Source organism: Somniosus microcephalus, chromosome 11 (assembly GCF_052327205.1).
Source record: "Somniosus microcephalus isolate GS21.2 chromosome 11, FLI_Smic_1.0, whole genome shotgun sequence".
Taxonomy (NCBI): domain Eukaryota; kingdom Metazoa; phylum Chordata; class Chondrichthyes; order Squaliformes; family Somniosidae; genus Somniosus; species Somniosus microcephalus.
The window spans coordinates 12,639,843-12,657,864 of NC_140997.1; the positions used below are offsets into that span (position 1 = coordinate 12,639,843).

At 49.0% G+C, this 18,022-nt stretch overlaps 1 protein-coding gene across 1 annotated transcript; it reads right to left on the bottom strand.

The window, feature by feature from the left end:
* Window positions 1-598: 598 nt before the first annotated feature.
* On the bottom strand, window positions 599-15,760 carry LOC147110328 (ADP-ribose pyrophosphatase-like; the record flags this gene model as incomplete). Its single annotated transcript, XM_086002223.1, has 6 exons — window positions 599-1,876; window positions 2,642-2,726; window positions 4,621-4,770; window positions 8,906-9,014; window positions 12,407-12,493; window positions 15,648-15,760. Coding segments are annotated over 6 exons (690 nt in total), but the record flags the coding sequence as incomplete, so codon positions are not given.
* Window positions 15,761-18,022: the final 2,262 nt, after the last annotated feature.

Below are 18,022 nucleotides of genomic sequence, written 5' to 3' on the forward strand. Positions count from 1 at the left end.
GGCAGTACTGTGTGGTTGGGGCAGGTTGGTAGAGGACCTTTGTCTTACGGATGTTTAGTGCAAGGCCTATGCTCTTGTATGCTTCGGTGAATGTATTTACGATGGTTTGGAGTTCGACCTCCGAGTGTGCGCAGACGCAAGTGTCGTCTGCATACTGTAATTCGAAGACAGAGGATGGGACAACCTTGGATCTGGACTGGAGACGATGGAGGTTGAACAGTTTCCCGTTTGTTCTGTAGATTAGCTCTACTCCAGCGGGGAGCTTACTGAGGGTGAGATAGAGCATTGCGGCCAGGAAGATAGAGAAGAGCGTTGGTGCGATGACACAGCCTTGCTTGACCCCGGTCCGTACGTGAATTGGGTCTGTGGAGGAACCGTTGGTCAGGATCACGGCTTGCATGTCAGCGTGAAGCACTGAGCCCCAAGTGTCTCCCAATAATTGTACTTTTCTCCCTTCTGAAGGTGGGTGCTGACTCAGTAAGTGAGAGACTAGACCAACAAAATTAACATTTCAGAAAGAACCACAATTAAAATTTCTCTCAACTTGAACCTGCCGTTTGATGAGGGGCCGTGTGGAATCAAATCACTGCAGTCTGAGTTAGGGCACAGAAAATCCTTTAATGGATGATTTGTCCTTTCACACAGTTCAAATATTTGCTTTGAATGACTTAAGTGGAAGATTAACCATCTATTCTTCGACAGCGAAGAGGAGGCGCTTTCAAATCTTTTCACATTTTCCCCGAAACATCATTAACACTGAGGGGAGAGGGCGAGGTAGCGCGGAGCGAGAGGGGAGGGGAGGGGAGGATGAGGCGAGACGGGAGGAGGAGGGGTGAGGAGATGGGAGGGAGAGGGGGGAGGAGAAGAGGGGCGAGGGAGAGAGGAATGGGGAGCGGGGAGGAAGGGGGAGCGGGGGAGGGATTGACGAGGGGGAGAGGTGAGGGGATGGGGAAAGGGGAAAGCTAGAGGGGAGGAAAGAAAGAAAAAGACTTGCACATATATATCACCTTTCACGACCACCGGACGTCCCAAAGTGCTTTACAGCCAATGTGATAATGACCAGATAATCTGTTTTAGTGATGTTGATTGAGGGATAAATATTGGCCCGGACACCGGGGAGAACTCCCCTGCTCTTCTTTGAAATAGTGCCGTGGGATCTTTTCCATCCACCTGAGGGCAGACGGGGCCTCGGTTTAACATCTCATCTGAAAGACAGCACCTCTGACAGTACAGCACTCCCTCAGCACTGCACTGGAGTGTCGGCCTAGACTTTTGTGCTGAAGTCTCGGGAGTGGGACTTGAACCCACAACCTTCTGACTCAGAGGCGAGAGCGCTACCCACTGAACCACAGCGGACATGCTGTGAAGAGAGGGGAGGGGAAGTGAAATTCCCCCTGAAATTGGGGAAGAAAAACATCCGATTACGTGTAACCCTCCAACAAGGCTGGTGTAGCTGTCGCTACGTGGAGAGACAGTGTGTGGGGTACATGCCCTGATCTCACCTGATGTTCCCGCAGCCTGTGCTCTCTGACCAAACACAACGACCGATCGGGGTAGCGTTCTGTATGGACCACTCATTACACAGGCCTGGCTGGGTTCCGGATTACACCCTCCACCCAGTCCCCACGCCCCCTCCCTCCCTCCCAATCCTGCCCTCTCCCATTGCCCTCATCGTTTGTAGACTTCGCATGGAGTTAATGCACTTGGAGCACCTGGTTCACCGTCCTTCGCTACCAGTGGGCGTCCCGCAGCTCAGTAACGCTCTTCAGGAAGTGGGAGTGGGTGGCGTAGAGCTTCAGGTCCTGGTCTATGTCGGACCACTGGACATGCCCAGCGTCATCACCCGCATGTAGATCCAGCTGTCCCACACTGTCCCCTGGAAAGAGGTGTAACGTTACTGCCAGGGTTATGAACTGGATTCTCTGCCACTGGTTCCTATAAAGAAAGAACTTGCATTTCTGGAGTGCCTCTCACGACCGCGGGACCTCCCAAAGCGCTTTACGCCCTACATTCCCACAGTGACTACACTAGGGAAAGTCAGCAGAGGAACAGCACCTCATCTTTCGATTAAGCACTTTACAGCCTTCCGGACTCAACATCGAGTTCAACAATTTCAGATCAGAACCTCGGCCCCTATATATATATATTTTTTTTATCCACACTTTTTGTCTGTGTCTTTTTTTCTTCTCCCTCACATGGCAGCTGTCTTCCATTCTGCCAGCACAATTCACACTCCATCTAGAGCCATCCTTTGTTTCTTAACCTGCCCCATTACCATCTCCTCTTGCCTTGAATGTCTCTCAATCTCTCCCACCTTCCATCCTATCACAGACCTTCCCTTTTGTTCTTTCCTCCCCTCCCCCCTTTCCCAGCCCCTACACTTGCTTAAAGATCTGTTCCATTTCCTGCTTTTTTCCAGTTCTGACGAAGGGTCATCGACCTGAAACGTTAACTCTGTTTCTCCCTCCACAGATGCTGCCTGACCTGCTGAGTTTCTCCAGCATTTTCTGTTTTTATTTCAGATTTCCAGCATCTGCAGTATTTTCTTTTTGTGTTGTTGGAGAGGAATCTGCTCCTCTTCCTCATCTTTTCCCTCCTCTGCCTCCTCCTATTCCCCCTCCCCCCCCACCCCCGCACATACCCGTGTCATCGTGGAAATTGACCGCTACCGTCTCGACCCAAGCATTGTCGGTGTTCCGAGGATCGTCCACGTATCCTGCGAACACCTAGAAGAGAACGTTTGGAAAAACAAATGGGGTGAACTGGACTGAACCAATCCAAGGTTCCTGACGACGGTTAACTTGCCCCGCCCCACATCCACCTCGGTCTCAACCCCACTTCCAGCTTCTCCAGTCTCTCCACATAACTGAAGTCCCTCATCCCTGGAACCACTCTGGTAAATCTCCTCTGCGCCCTCTCCAAGGCCTTGACATCCTTCCGAAAGTGTGGTGCCCAGAACTGGGCACAATGCTCCAGCTCAGACCTAACCAGTGTTTCATAAAGGTTCAGCATAACCTCCTTGCTATTGTACTCTTATTTATAAAGCCTAGGATCCCACATGCTTTTTATAACAGCCTTCTCTACTTGTCCTGCCACCTTCAAAGATTAGTGTACATTCGGGTGACCATATTTTCGAAACCGAATCTGGGGACACACAGGGTGGGAGCACAGCAAAGTAGTCAGGACGGAAAATGTAGGTTGTGCAACGTAATGAGGCACATTTTTAGCAGCCTATATTTTAACAGTTGCACAGATACACTACAAATGCAAAACAAATGTGCATATAATTACCGCGGATGTGACGTCACACTATTGAAGCGCATTCAGACACCGTTTATAAATAATACAACACTGCTCAGTCCATTGACCTGTAACTGTGATTATGTCTAACGGTACGATATACAAATACAGGTACACTATCCCTTATCCGAAAGCCTTGGGACCAGCTGAGTTTCGGTTTTCGGATTTCAGAAAGTATTATTATAAGACTGGAAAATTTGTATTTAAAATAAATTTTAAAAGTTCAGGCTACCTCTTGCGACTGTTCCGTGTCTCATTCCCCTTCCTGCTTCTCTGGAAAGCCAGATATCGGCTGACTCCTACTAAGCTGGCCCGCAAATCAGGTCGGGGGTCGGGGTAGAAAAGAATATCGGACGGGCCGCGGTTCAGGTCGGGTCGGGGGGGGGGGGGGGGAAGGGAGGGAGAAAAGAATATTGGACGGGCCGCTGTATTGTTGGGTTCACTCTCCCGGTACCTCCTTCACACTGCCCGGCTCGGCCTGCAATCTCCTACCCAGGAGGGAAATCTGTGACCCTCTGCCCTGCTCAACGTAAGTCGTGCGCCACTCTGGTCATGTCGTGCGCACAACTTACGCTGAATGAAAAAACTTTCGGTTTTTAGAGGTTTTCGGAAGTTCGGATAAAGGATAGTCTACCTGTACTCCAATGACTATGGCACTAGTCTATTCGGGGACAAGTTTCATGAACCGGGGATGTTGTTTGTCTGGGGACACAGTACCTCATCCGGGGACTGTCCCTGGAACACGGGGACGTATGGTCACCCTAGTGTACATACAACTCCAGGTCTCTCTCTTCCTGCATCCCTTTTAAAATTGGACCATTTCGCTAATATTGCCTCTCCTCATTCTTCCTTCTAAATACTTGAAAATTTGCAGGACTACGGGAAAAGAGCAGGGGGAGCGGGACTAATTGGGGAGCTCTTTCAAAGAACCGGCACAGGCTTGATGGGCTGAGTGGCCTCCCTCTGTGCTGTCTGATGCTGTAGCCTGTTTATTACAGTTGTAATGCCCTGTGCATCATGCTACAGACACTCTCGATCCACCCGGAGCCATGGAATCCCCATGGGAGAGGCGGAAAACTAGTCAGAAACTCAGGACAATTAGAGGGGGCATTTCTGGAAAATTGCTCTCTGACCTCTTTGGGCGAGTGAAACCACACGGAGCCGGATTTGTGGGGAATAATACAGGAAAGGCACAGAGCTGAGGGCTCAATGCAGGGCAGAGATCGGCCAGCTGTCCGGCCGCCAGCGTGCGAGGGTTGCGGGGGGGGGGGGGGTGGGGGAAGGGACACACAGAAGAATCCACCCCCTCCACCTGCTCACCTGCCTGGCGTTCTTCTTGCTGAAAATGGTTTGGAACAGTCCCCTCAAGCGATCCTTCTCGGGGCCGGAGGCAGTCAGAGAATTGAGGGCTTCTTCCCCGAACTCGCGCTTCAGGGTTGTCGACACGAGCTCGCCAGCGTCCACCATTCCCTGCCACGAGAGGGAGAGGCAATTAAAACAGGGCCGGAGGGTGACCTTTCAACCCTGGGGGGGGGGGGGTAACTGGGCTCAGAAACACCAGCTCCTCAAAGAGAGCATCTCTCTCTGTAATCTGCTCAGGGGCAAAGGTCAATTGAATCCTTAAAGTGTGGCCACTGTATCCACGCCAGCTTTAATCTACACTGAGCGTGCAGCGGGACAGGTGCTCATATCATAGAATGGTTACAGCATGGAAGAAGGCCATTCGGCCCATCGAGCCCGTGCCGGCTCTCTGCAAGAGCACTTCAGCTAGTCTCACTCCCCCGCCCTTTCCCCGTAGCCCTACAAATGTTTTTCTTTCGGGTACTTATCCAACGCCCTTTTGAAAGCTGTGATTGAGTCTGCCTCCACCACCCTTTCAGGCAGTGCATTCCAGATCTTAACCACTCGCCGAGTAAAAAGGTTTTCCCTCATGTGGCCTTTGGTTCTTTAGCCAATCACCTTGAACCTGTGTCCTCTGGTTCTCGAACCTTCCGCCAATGGGAAGTTTCTCTCTCTCTACTGTCCGGACCCCTCGTGCGAAGTGGCACCTCCAGATTCACTCCCTCCCGCTCCCCAATGAGTTGGAGGCTTCAGATGTGGGGGGAGCAAATCTATCAGCCAGAGGTGCCACTCCAGAGCACACTGTCCAGCCCAGGGTTGGGTGAAGACAGCAGTGGGCCCTCCACAACTGAGTGGCCCTCACTGTCCAGGGTGACGGTACCTTTGGCTCCAGGGCTAGAGTTACCCGTGAGAATGGACCACAACAACAACTTACATTTATACAGCGCCTTTAACATAGTAAAATGTCCCGAGGGCACTTAAGTAAGAGCCAGGATTGGAAAATAGATTGGGAAATAAATGGGAACAGTTTCTCTCTCTCTACTCTGTCCGCACCCCACATGCAAAGTGGAGCCTCCAGATTCACAATGAGTTGGAGGCTCCAGATCTGGGGGGGAGAAAATCTATCAGGGAACGTTCAGTGCGGATGCTGGATTGCAAGATGCGGGCACATTGGTCGGGGTAACGTAGAGGGAGGTCTGTGCCATCACTCCTTTGTGCTGCACCTTAACTGGGAGCTCTCGGTGTGGAGAAAGGGGCGATCCCCCAGCATCCCTCCTCAGCAAACCATTCAGAAGCTTCACTCATTATCTGTGGACTTGACTCACTATTTGAGATTGGGGGGGGGGGGGGGCAAGCCTAGCGACCGCAAGCTCGGCTACCCCCCCACCCCCGCCAACTACCAAGGCTGAATCTCTTGTGAAGATTCCTAATTGGAAGCGTGAGGAAAACAAGTTCAGAAAAGAAAAAACCACGATAGGATCCCACAGAGTCCACCCCGGAGCGGAGAGGAAGTGTCTGGTCAGCATGCTCTGGCCACCATGGTGCGTGGCGCAGGCTTGATGGAGCAACTAGTCTTTTCCCACCCATCAAATCGCGTATGCCCGTATCCCATGATACCCAAGCTTGGCAGGAGCCTAAGAATAGATGGGTGCCTGACACTGCATCCGGGATACTGGGGAAAGAACAACATGGACTTAAAGTAATTGGGAGAAGGATTAGAGGAGAGTCAGAGTAATACAGCACGGATAGAGGCCCTTCGGCCCATCGTGTCCGCGCCGGCCATCAAGCCCTGTCTAATCTAATCCCATATTCCAGCATTTGGCCCGTAGCCTTGTATGCTATGGCATTTCAAGTGCTCATCCAAATGCTTCTTAAATGTTGTGAGGGTTTCTGCCTCCACAACCCTTTCAGGCAGTGAGTTCCAGACTCCAACCACCCTCTGGGTGAAAAAGTTCTCTCAAATCCCCTCTAAACCTCCCGCCCTTTACCTTGAATCTATGCCCCCTAGTTATTGACCCCTCTACTAAGGGAAAAAGCTCCTCAGCATCCATCCTATCTATGCCCCTCATAATTTTGTACACCTCAATCATGTCCCCCCTCAGCCTCCTCTGCTCCAAGGAAAACAAACCCAATCTGCCCAGTCTCTCTTCATAGCTGAAGCGCTCCAGCCCTGGTAACATCCTGGTGAACCTCCTCTGTACCCTCTCTAACGCGATCACATCCTTCCTGTAGTGTGGCAACCAGGACTGCACACAGTATTCCAGCTGTGGCCTAACCAGTGTTTTATACAGCTCCATCATAACCTCCTTGCTCTTATATTCTATGCCTCGGCTAATGAAGGCAAGTATCCCATATGCCTTTTTTACCACCTTATCCACCTGTTCCGCCGCCTTCAGGGATCTATGTACTTGCACACCCAGATCCCTCTGACCCTCCGTCTTGCCTAGGGTCTTTCCATTCATTGTGTATTCCCTTGCCTTGTTAGTCCCCCCAAAGTGCATCACCTCGCACTTTTCCGGGTTAAATTCCATTTGCCACTGTTCCGCCCATCTGACCAACCCATCTATATCGTCCTGCAGACTGAGGCTACCCTCCTCGCTATTTACCACCCTACCAATTTTTGTATCATCCGCGAACTTACTGATCATACCCTTTACATTCATATCCAAGTCATTAATGCAGACCACAAACAGCAAGGGACCCAGCACCGATCCCTGTGGTACCCCACTGGCCACAGGCTTCCAGTCACAAAAACAACCTTCGACCATCACCCTCTGCCTTCTGCCACTAAGCCAGTTTTGTATCCAATGTGCCAAGGCACCCTGGATTCCATGGGCTCTTACCTTCTTGACCAGTCTCCTGTGCAGGACTTTATCGAAGGCCTTACTGAAATCCATGTATACCACATCCACTGCGTTACCCTCATCCACACACCTAGTCACCCCCTCAAAAAATTCAATCAAATTAGTCAGACATGATCTTCCCTTGACAAAGCCATGTTGACTATCCCTGATTAATCCTGGCCTCTCCAAGTGGAGACTAATTTTGTCCCTCAGGATTTTTTCCAATAATTTTCCTACCACTGATGTTAGGCTCACTGGCCTGTAGTTCCCCGGTTTTTCCCTACTACCCTTCTTGAATAATGGTACTACATTAGCGGTTCTCCAGTCCTCTGGCACATCCCCTGTGGCCAGAGGGGTCCTGAATATATGTGTTAGAGCCCCCGCAATCTCCTCCTTTGCCTCACACAGCAGCCTGGGATACATTTCATCCGGGCCTGGGGATTTATCCATTTTTAGGCCAGCTAAAACCGCCAATACCTCCTCCCTCTCGATGTTAATATGTTCGAGCATATCACAGTCCCCCCCGCCCTATTTCTATGTCTACATCGTCCTTCTCCATAGTGAAAACAGATGCAAAAAATTCATTTAGAACCCCTCCTACATCTTCCGGCTCCACACACAGATTGCCACTTTTGTCCCTAATGGGCCCCATTTTTTCCCTAGTTATCCTCTTACCCTTAATATACTTATAAAACATCTTCGGATTTTCCTTTATTTTGCTCGCCAGTGTTATTTCATGGCCCCTCCTTGATCTCCTAATTTCTTTTTTTAAGTATCCCCCTGCACTTTTTGTACTCCTCTAGGGCTTCCTCCGTCTTTAGCCTTTTGTATCTGCCAAAAGCCCTCCTTTTTTTCCTAATCCATTCTCGTATATCCCCTGACATCCACGGTTCCCTGTGGTTTTTGGAACCACTCTTGACCTTTACGGGAACATGTTGCCATTGTATGATCTCAATCTCCCCTCTGAAAGCCTCCCATTGCTCCGATGCGGATTTTCCTACAAGTAGCTGATCCCAGTCCATTTTGGCCAGATCCTGCCTTATCCTATTAAAATCGGCCTTCCCCCAATTTAGAACCTTTATTTCCGGCCCATCCCTGTCCTTTTCCATGACCACCTTAAATCTTACCATATTATGGAGAATTTTTTCACCCAGAGGGTGGTGGGGGTCTGGAACTCACTGCCTGAAAGGGTGGTAGAGGCAGAAACCCTCGTCACATTTAAAAAGTACTTGGATATGCACTTGAAGTGCCGTAACCTACAGGGCTACGGACCAAGAGCTGGAACATGGGATTAGGCTGGATGGCTCTTTATCGTCCTTTTATGGATCCGAAGGGGATAGGAAGACATGTCAGGAATGGGAGTGAAGGGACAGAGTACGTCAAGATAATGGGGTCCGTCGCGAGTGTCACGCTGCCCTCACCCCGGGAATCGCCCACTCCCCGCAATCCTTCCGCTTTATCGCCACGAACTGCAGGATGGGTTTGCCGGACAGCTCATGAATCATCTTCTCGTTTCCCGCTCTCTTCCACCTACAAGGCAGAAGGAAAACGTCCCTCAGTTGGCAACGAAACAGGACATCGAGAGTCACAACGACCATATTTGTACTGATCAAACAAAGAAAGCTGTTCATAGAGAGCGAGGTTGGAGGTTAAGGAGAGAGAGGTCAGCTATCAGATGAAAAACTGTACCCTGTTTAAGATTACGAGGGGTTTCGATAAGAGTAGAATCATAGAATGTTTACAGCACAGGAGGCCATTCGGCCCGTCGAGCCCGTGCTGGCTCTCTGCAAGAGCACCCCAGCTAGTCCCACTCCCCCGCCCTTTCCCCGGAGCCCTGCAAATTTTTTTCCTTCAGGTACTTATCCAACTCCCTTTTGAAAGCCGTGATTGAGTCTGCCTCCACCACCCTTTCAGGCAGTGCATTCCAGATCCTAACCATGTTGTCTCATGTCGCCTTTGGTTCTTTTGCCAATCACCTTAAATCTGTGTCCTCTGGTTCTCGACCCTTCTGCCAATGGGAACAGTTTCTCTCTATCTACTCTGTCCAGACCCCTCATGATTTTGAACACCTCTATCAAATCTCCTCTCAACCTGCTCTGCTCTAAGGGGAACAACCCCAGCTTCTCCAGTCTATCCACGTAACTGAAGTCCCTCATCCCTGGAACCATTCTTGTAAATCTTTTCTGCACCCTCTCTAAGGTCTTCACAACCGTCCCAAAGTGCGGTGCCCAGAATTGGACACAATACTCCAGTTGAGGCCGAACCAGTGTTTTATAAAGGTTCTTTTCAAAAAAAAAATTTGTTTATGGGATGTGGGCGTCACCGGCAAGGTCAGCATTTATTGCCCATCCCTAGCTGCCCTTGAGAAGGTGGCGGTGAGCCGCCTTCTTGAACCGCTGCAGTCCGTGTGGTGAAGGTACTCCCACAGTGCTGTTAGGGAGGGAGTTCCAGGATTTTGACCCAGCGACGATGAAGGATTGGCAATATACTTCTGTGTCAGGATAATGTGTGACTTGGAGGGAACTTGCAGGTGGTGGTGTTCCTACGCGCCTGCTGCCCTTGTCCTTCTAGGTGGAAGAGGTCGCGGGTTTGGGAGTTGCTGCAGTGCATCTTGTAGATGGTGCACACTGCAGCCACGGTGCGCCGATGGTGGAGGGAGTGAATGTTTAAGGTGGTGGATGGGGTGCCAATCAAGCGGGCTGCTTTGTCCTGGATGGTGTCGAGCTTCTTGAGTGTTGTTGGAGCTGCACTCATCCAGGCAAGTGGAGAGTATTCCATCACATTCCTTACTTGTGCCTTGTGGATGGTGGAAAGGCTTTGGGAAGTCAGGAGGTGAGACACTCGCCGCAGAATACCTAGCCTCTGACCTGCTCTTGTTGCCACAGTATTTATGTGTCTGGTCCAGTTAAGTTTCTGGTTAATGGTGACCCCCCCAGGATGCTGATGGTGGGGGATTCAGCGATGTTAATGTCGTTAAAGGTCATGGGGAGGTGGTTAGACTCTCGCTTGTTGGAGATAGTCATTGCCTGGCACTTCTGTGCGCAAATGTTACCTGCCACTTATCAGCCCAAGCCTGAACATCATCCAGGTCTTGTTGCATGCGGGCATGGACTGCTTCATTATCTGAGGAGTTATGAATGGAACTGAACACTGTGCAGTCATCAGCGAACATCCCCATTTCTGACCTTATGTTGGAGGGAAGGTCATTGATGAAGCAGCTGAAGATGGTTGGGCCTAGGACACTGCCCTGAGGAACTCCTGCAACCTTCAACCACCACAACCATCTTCCTTTGTGCTAGGTATGACTCCAGCCAGTGGAGCGTTTCCCCCCCGATTCCCATTGGCTTCAGATTTACTAGGGCTCCTTGATGCCACACTCGGTTCATCATAACTTCCTTGCTTTTGTACCCTATACCTCTATTTATGAAGCCCAGGATCCCGTAAGCTTTTTTAACCACTTTCTCAACCTGCCCTGCCACCTTCAACGATTTGTGCACATGTACCCCCAGGTCTTTCTGTTCATGCACCCCCTTCAGGATTGTACCATTTAGTTTATATTGCCTCTCCTCATTCTTTCTACCAAAATGTATCACTTCCACTTTTCTGCGTTAAATTTTATCTGTCACGTGTCCGCCCATTTCACCAGCCTGTCTATGTCCTCTTGAAGTCTATCACTCTCCTCACTGTTCACTATACTTCCAAGTTTTGTGTCATCTGCAAATTTTGAAATTGTGCCCTGTACACCCAAGTCCAAATCATTAATATATATCAAGAAAAGCAGTGGTCCTAGAACCGACCCCTGGGATGTGAAAGACTCCACAGCCACAATTTTGAAGAAAAGCAGGAGTTATCCCTCAGCCAACAACATTTAAAAAAAAAAGATTATCGGGTCATTATCTCATTGCTGTTTGTGGGAGCTTGCTGTGTGCAGACTGACTGCTGCGTTTCCTACATTACAACCGTGACTACGCTTCAAAAGTACTTCATTGGCTGTAAAACGCTTTGGGACATCCCAAGGTGCTGTAGAAATGCAGGTTCATTCGTTCACTGCGAGGACCCGGGCTACAGCTCAGCCCGGGCCAGGCTGAGGTAAAGGTTCGTGCACTGATGAGACAGGTTGAACCTGCCAGTCTGCGAGTTAATGTAAGAAATAGCTGTTCGATTCAAAGATGGGTTTTAATCCTTAGAACAGAGACTGACAGCATGCAGCCGGGAACAGAGAGCAGAAATGCCAGCAAGGTCGAATATCAAGCATCAAAAGACAAATAGAAGTGATAAGGGAATTGTAAAATGCAAAACATCACAGGATGGTGGGAAAATAGACAAAAATGGAGCCGAAAAGTCATAAAATGTCCTTAACGAAACATAACAAAACATCCCTCAGAAAGATTAAGAGGGAGGCCTCGTCAGCCGTGCAGAAAGGGACGGCGAGGGATGCCTCCCGCTTCACGATTGGACAATAGGATGGGGATCAAATGATTGACACCAGGTGATTACCAGCCCACCGAAATAATTATAAATATAGACGACCGAGAGAGGAAATCAGGCAGTCAGGGGCGAAGGCTTCCCCGAGGTGGCTACGGCCTAACACCTTGGTCAAGTTTAGCCTCGGAGGTGGCTGACGGCCTAACACCTCCAACAGCTCGAGGGATGACCCAACAGAAGTGACCGCTGCAGCAGACTACAGGAATCCACCCAATCCGAGACCACCGTACTGCCTCCCCATCCGTGGCATTCCGATTCGGGGAGTCGTAGATCGCTCCTACTGTCACGGATTGTATGTCTATTATACTCAGCTTAAGCCATATGTAATATCTGATTATGCTTTAAAACTGTAGCTCTTTAATAAAAGCCTTACAACTTCTAAAGCCCTGTTGGGTAATCTGTGTGTGAGCCTGTGATCCTAATCTTACATTACGTACCGCGTGACAATGGGATCAGCAGCGTGGTTCGGTCCCCACTTTCCCAGCAGTCCCCGAGAAGTGATTCCCGTTCTTCCGATTGGATTCCTAGGAATAACATCAGAAACATGCGCCATTAAAGCGGTGTGTCCCCCCCTCACCGCTAAACCGTGAAACCAGCATGGATAGAGGCTGGACCTTCACCACACGACACGGCACTTGCTGATTTCCCTTGTTGCTGCTCGCAGTGAGTTATATGTGCTGTTTTTATAAGGATAGGGGCATTATAACATGTCAGGCACAATGTATCACTGAGTGAAAGTGGAGCTGCATCTCATCGTGCCTGCATGCTGTTAAGTAAACATAGGGTTAGGTCAATCAGAGTTGAATTGCAGATCAATAAATTGCTTGTTCATTTCAGGCTCCAGGTCAATTTTCTTCATGTTTCTTGTGTGACATCTGGAATATGACTCACGGGCATATTCTAAACGCAAGACCTTTACCTCAAGGCTAGTGACCTCTGACCTGGAAGACCATTATCACTTTTTGAATAAATCAATTCTTTTTAACATCTACTTTAAATGTACTTTTCACTCATTTTTAAATTACGCCCTCTGGCCCGTTTCACTGGCATGCTTTGAAGTAGTATTCCGCAATCACCTTATTTAATATTTTCTAATCTTCAGGTGAGATCCCTTCTCGATCTTCCCTCGAGACCGTCAAGATTTCTTCCTCGTTCATCCCATTTAGACGTGGGATTGTTTTTTTTTGATGCTCTTCTCCGCACCCTCACTGATAAAGACGTGACCTCTTTGTAACTGTGTTGACCACCGACCGCCGGTTGAATTCGATTGGTGTCTTAGCATAACCTCTGGAGACTATTACCCTGCAGTACTGGCTGTTTGATTCCAAAAGCCTATTCGCTTTGTTAAATTGTATTGCCACATGTCGAGATACCAACAGTGATGAGCTTACTATTACTCCCAGGTGCCTCCGTGTTAATTCTACTGCGCTCATTCCATATTTATATATATATCTTTCTCCCAACGAGCAACACTTCACATCATCAGCTTCAAGTTTCATTTGGCATTTCCCTGCTCACTTGGATTCCTGATCATCTTCTGCCTCAACTGCGCCTCCTATTTTAGTGCAGCTTACGGTGGCTTTTGACGCCCACGCCATTTATCAATCTCTTACCTTTTAGCAACCTCAACATTTTCTCTCTTTCCTCATCCTCTCGTGAAGGTGCTAGCTCGCGCTGTCGGCCGTGGCCCAGTGGGCAGCACCTCTCGCCTCTGAGGCAGAAGGTTGTGGGTTCATCGTCTCACTCCAGAGACTTGAGCACAAAATCTAGGCTGACACTCCCAGCATAATGCTGAGGGAGTGCTGCTCTGTCAGAGTCATAGGGCTCGAATTTCCAAGCTCCGTGGAGGCGGGTTTGGAGGCGGGAGTGGGGGGAAAATTGCAGAATCGGGGGGTACGAACCCTTCCCACTCCCAACCCGCCTCCATGCCCGTTTCCCAGGAGGCGGGTACCCGACCTGTGCTGGGAGCCGCCTCCCCGAGGCGGGAAGGGTAGTTAACCGGCAGTTTTTGGCCTAATCCCTATTTTTAGCCCTGAAGTGTGAGCTGCCCGATGGCTCCAAACCACGCCAAGTTAGCGAGGCGGACCGTCGGGCTGAAGGGCTTGGAGGGTTCGAGATGTCCGGTGTTCAGGTGAGTGATGGGTGCATTAGTGCAGAGGTAAGTGTGTTTGGTATGTGTAAAGTGTTTAAATAAGTTTTACTTACCTTTACTTACTAATGCAAGCTTCCTTCCTTCAGGTCTCGGGAGTCCCTCATCTCACCGGCACAGAAAGCAGAATGGCCGCGAGCTGTCAAAAGTTGCAGCATTCAGCTTTCTGTTCTGGAGAGATTTCTAACTGAGTCTGTGGAGAAGGACTCAAGTTAGAAGACAGATTGTCAGTGTTTGACAGCTTCACAGAGCTGTCAAACACTGATATTTCATCTGTCAAAAGCTCTTGATGAAATGTCAAGCCCTGACGTCACCTGTAACCGGCCTGCTGAGCCCGCTGGGCGGGCTTAACAAGGTCAATCAAGGGAAAATCGCGTGGGTTGGCCACAAATCGATGGAGGCGGGACTACAACCCAAAAAGTGGGAGTCCCGCCTCCATCACGTCCCCATTGACAAAATCCAGCCCATAGAGTCATACGGCACAGAAGGAGGCCATTCGGCCCATTGAGTCCGTGCTGGCTCTCTGTAGAGCAATCCAGTCAGTCCCATTCCCCCGCTCTATTCCCTGTAGCCCTGCAAGTTTATTTCCTACTAGTGCCTATCCAGGCTTCCCTCGAAAACATTGAGCGTCTCCGCTTTCACCACTTCCGTTGGCAGCGAATTCCAGGTCCTCACCACTCGCTGCGTAAAAACGTTTCTCCTCACATCCCCCCCCTGTATTTCTTGCCCAAAACCTTAACTCTGTGTCCCCTAGTCCTTGTACCATCAACTAGTGGGAACAGCCTTTCCTCGTCTAGCCTATCCAAACCCGTCATAATCTTGTACACCTCGATCAAATCACCCCTCAACCTCCTTTGCTCTAATGAAAACAAATCCAGCTTCTCCAACCTGTCCTTGTAGCTAAGATCCCCCCATCCCCGGAACCATTCTGGTAAATCTCCTCTGTACCCCTCTCAAGGGCCTTCACATCCTTCCTAAAGTGTGGTGACCAGAACTGGACGCAATACTCCAGTTGTGGCCGAACCAGAGCTTCATAAAGGTTCAGCATAACTTCTCTACTTTTGTACTCAATACCTCTATTTATGAAGCCCAAGATCCCATATGCTTTGCTAACCAAGATTAGGACAGATGACCAAAAGCTTGGTCAAAGAGGTAGGTTTTAAGGAGTGTCCAATGTTCCCTGTGAGCTACCTTTTGTTCTGCGCGGCCTGTCCCCTTTAATGCGTGGTCCCTTTAAATTTCTGCCCGTGCGCGGTATTTACAATGAGGAAGCTGGTGAGCGACTTACGTGGGACCTTTCCCATTGCTGCACGGCTTAGAGGGAAAATTGAGAGCATCTTAAAGGAAAAGAGAGAGGCGACAAGGTTTAGGGAGGGAATTCCAGAGCTCAGGGCCCAGCCGCCAATGGTGGAGCGATTAAATCGGGGATGCGCAAGAGGCCGTTGTAGGAACTTGAGACTTTCTGTCACTGTTTCTAACCGCAACAGCTCACCATCTAATTGGAATGAATGAGTGGGATCAGCACTCACCGAGGCAGCTTGTCCTCGTCCAGCTCATACCAACCCAGGAAGCTCCTCCGATCTACTCCGCCATCCAGTGCATTGAATCGTGGACTATGTTCCGATCGTCCTTCCTTCCTGTGTCACAAACAGTACGTTAGTCACAGGGAGAGATAGACTCAGAGAGACACACACACTCGGAGGGAGAGGGAGGCTCGGAGGGAGAGGGAGGCTCGGAGGGAGAGGGAGGCTCGGAGGGAGAGGGAGGCTCGGAGGGAGAGAGAGAACTAGGCCAATACCCATTAATAATTACTAGCCAAAAAAGAGCCACCAAATTTTGGAAACACCTAAAAATGAGCAACCCCCACTGCTATCATTACGAAGCCCTGAAATGCCAAGAGAGGACCATAAAGAAGAATACCCTCAGTCAACTAGTCCTGGGACTCAGTGAAGTAACTACTAACACTACTAACAATAACCAGCCCCAGGACAGTGACATCGTAGCACAGAGAATTCGACCCAACACAATTGTCACTAAGCAAAAGGAAAAATATCTGTCATATTGGGCAGAAACAACAAAAACCCAAAACAAACTCAATTGCTACTTGGCCCTAAACAGACAATACAACATGGCTGAATACCTGACCATGGTAAAGGATAGCAAACTGAGAAAAACCTTGACAATGTACAGACTTAGTGAACATAGCCTGGCCATCGAAAAAGGCAGACACAGACAGACCCGGCTGCCAAGAGAGGACAGGATATGCTCTCACTGCAGTCAGGGAGTGGTAGAATGAACATAGCCTGGCCATCGAAAAAGGCAGACACAGACAGACCCGGCTGCCAAGAGAGGACAGGATATGCTCTCACTGCAGTCAGGGAGTGGTAGAGACAGAGATGCACTTCCTCACAGCTTGTGGAAAATATCAGGGCATCAGGGAGAATTTCTACCCAAAATTCACAAAAATACGCCCGGAATTCAGAAATTTGAATGACGACCAAAAACTCCCAATCCTACTAGGGCGACAGAGAAATTGTGTAACCTTAGCGGCACACTATGTTACAGCTTGCCATAAACAGAGGGACAACCATTAAATCTAAGAAGAGTATATACAAATTATACGAATGTATATTTATACACTCAGGGATATATCTGTTTATACACTGTATGGATAGATCTGCGTTTATGTGTTCAACCATAAATGTTTTTCGATGCTTTGGCAACGTAAGATGTACCTTGTCATGCCAATAAAGCGAATTGAATTGAGAGAGAGACTCAGAGAGAGAGAGAGAGAGAGAGAGAGAGACTCAGAGAGAGAGATTTTCTTCCAAAACACCGCACCACCGACCATATCTATACCCTTCACACTCTCATTGAAAAACATATACACCAAACAAAAAATGGGAAAATATTCACTTGTTTCATTGACTTCAAGAAAGCCTTTGGCTCTATCTGGCATGAAGGACTCTATTATAAACTTCTTCAGTGTGGAATAGGGGGCAAAGTCTATGACCTTATTAAATCGATGTATCTGAAAAATAAATGCGGTGTCAAAATTGGAGACAAACGCACCGGTTTCTTCACCCAGAGAAGAGGCGTCCGGGCAGGGCTGCAATTTGAGCCCGACCCTGTTCAACATATACATAAATGAATTAGCAGACATGCTGGAGCAAAGCGAGTCACCGGGTCTCTGTCTCCTGGATGGAGAAGTGAAATCCCTGTTCTATGCGGACGACCTGGTTCTGCTGTCTCCCACAGAACAGGGATTACAGCAACAATTAGACCTACTCGACAAATACTGCCAAAATTGGGCCCTAACAGTAAATCTAAAGAAAACCAACATCATGATTTTTCAAAAAAGGCCCAGGTGTCAGGAAAACAAATACCAGTTTACTCTCAGTGATACCATCATAGGACACACTATGAGCTACACTTACCTTGGTCTAACCATTACAGCATCAGGGAGCTTCAGCATAGCAGTGAATGCACTAAAAGAAAAAGCCCGAAGAGCCCTATATGCAATAAAAAGAAAATTCTACAACATCCAAATCCCAATCAAAATCTGGCTCAAAATATTTGACAGCATAATCCTGCCCATTGCGCTGTACGGTAGTGAAGTATGGGGCCCGCTCAATCACCATAGCTACACTAAATGGGAAAAACACACAATAGAAGCCCTACATGCAGAATTTTGCCGAAGCATTCTTCGCACCCAAAGGAAAACACCAACAAATGCATGCAGAGCCGAACTAGGCAGATACCCACTGATAGTAAACATCCAAAAACGAGCACTAAACTTCCTAAATCACCTCAAATCTAGCTCCCCAGACACCCTTCATTTTAAAGCCTTCCAGACCCAAGAGCTAAACCCAGAAAAGAGTCCCGAGTCAGCTGCTACTGAAAC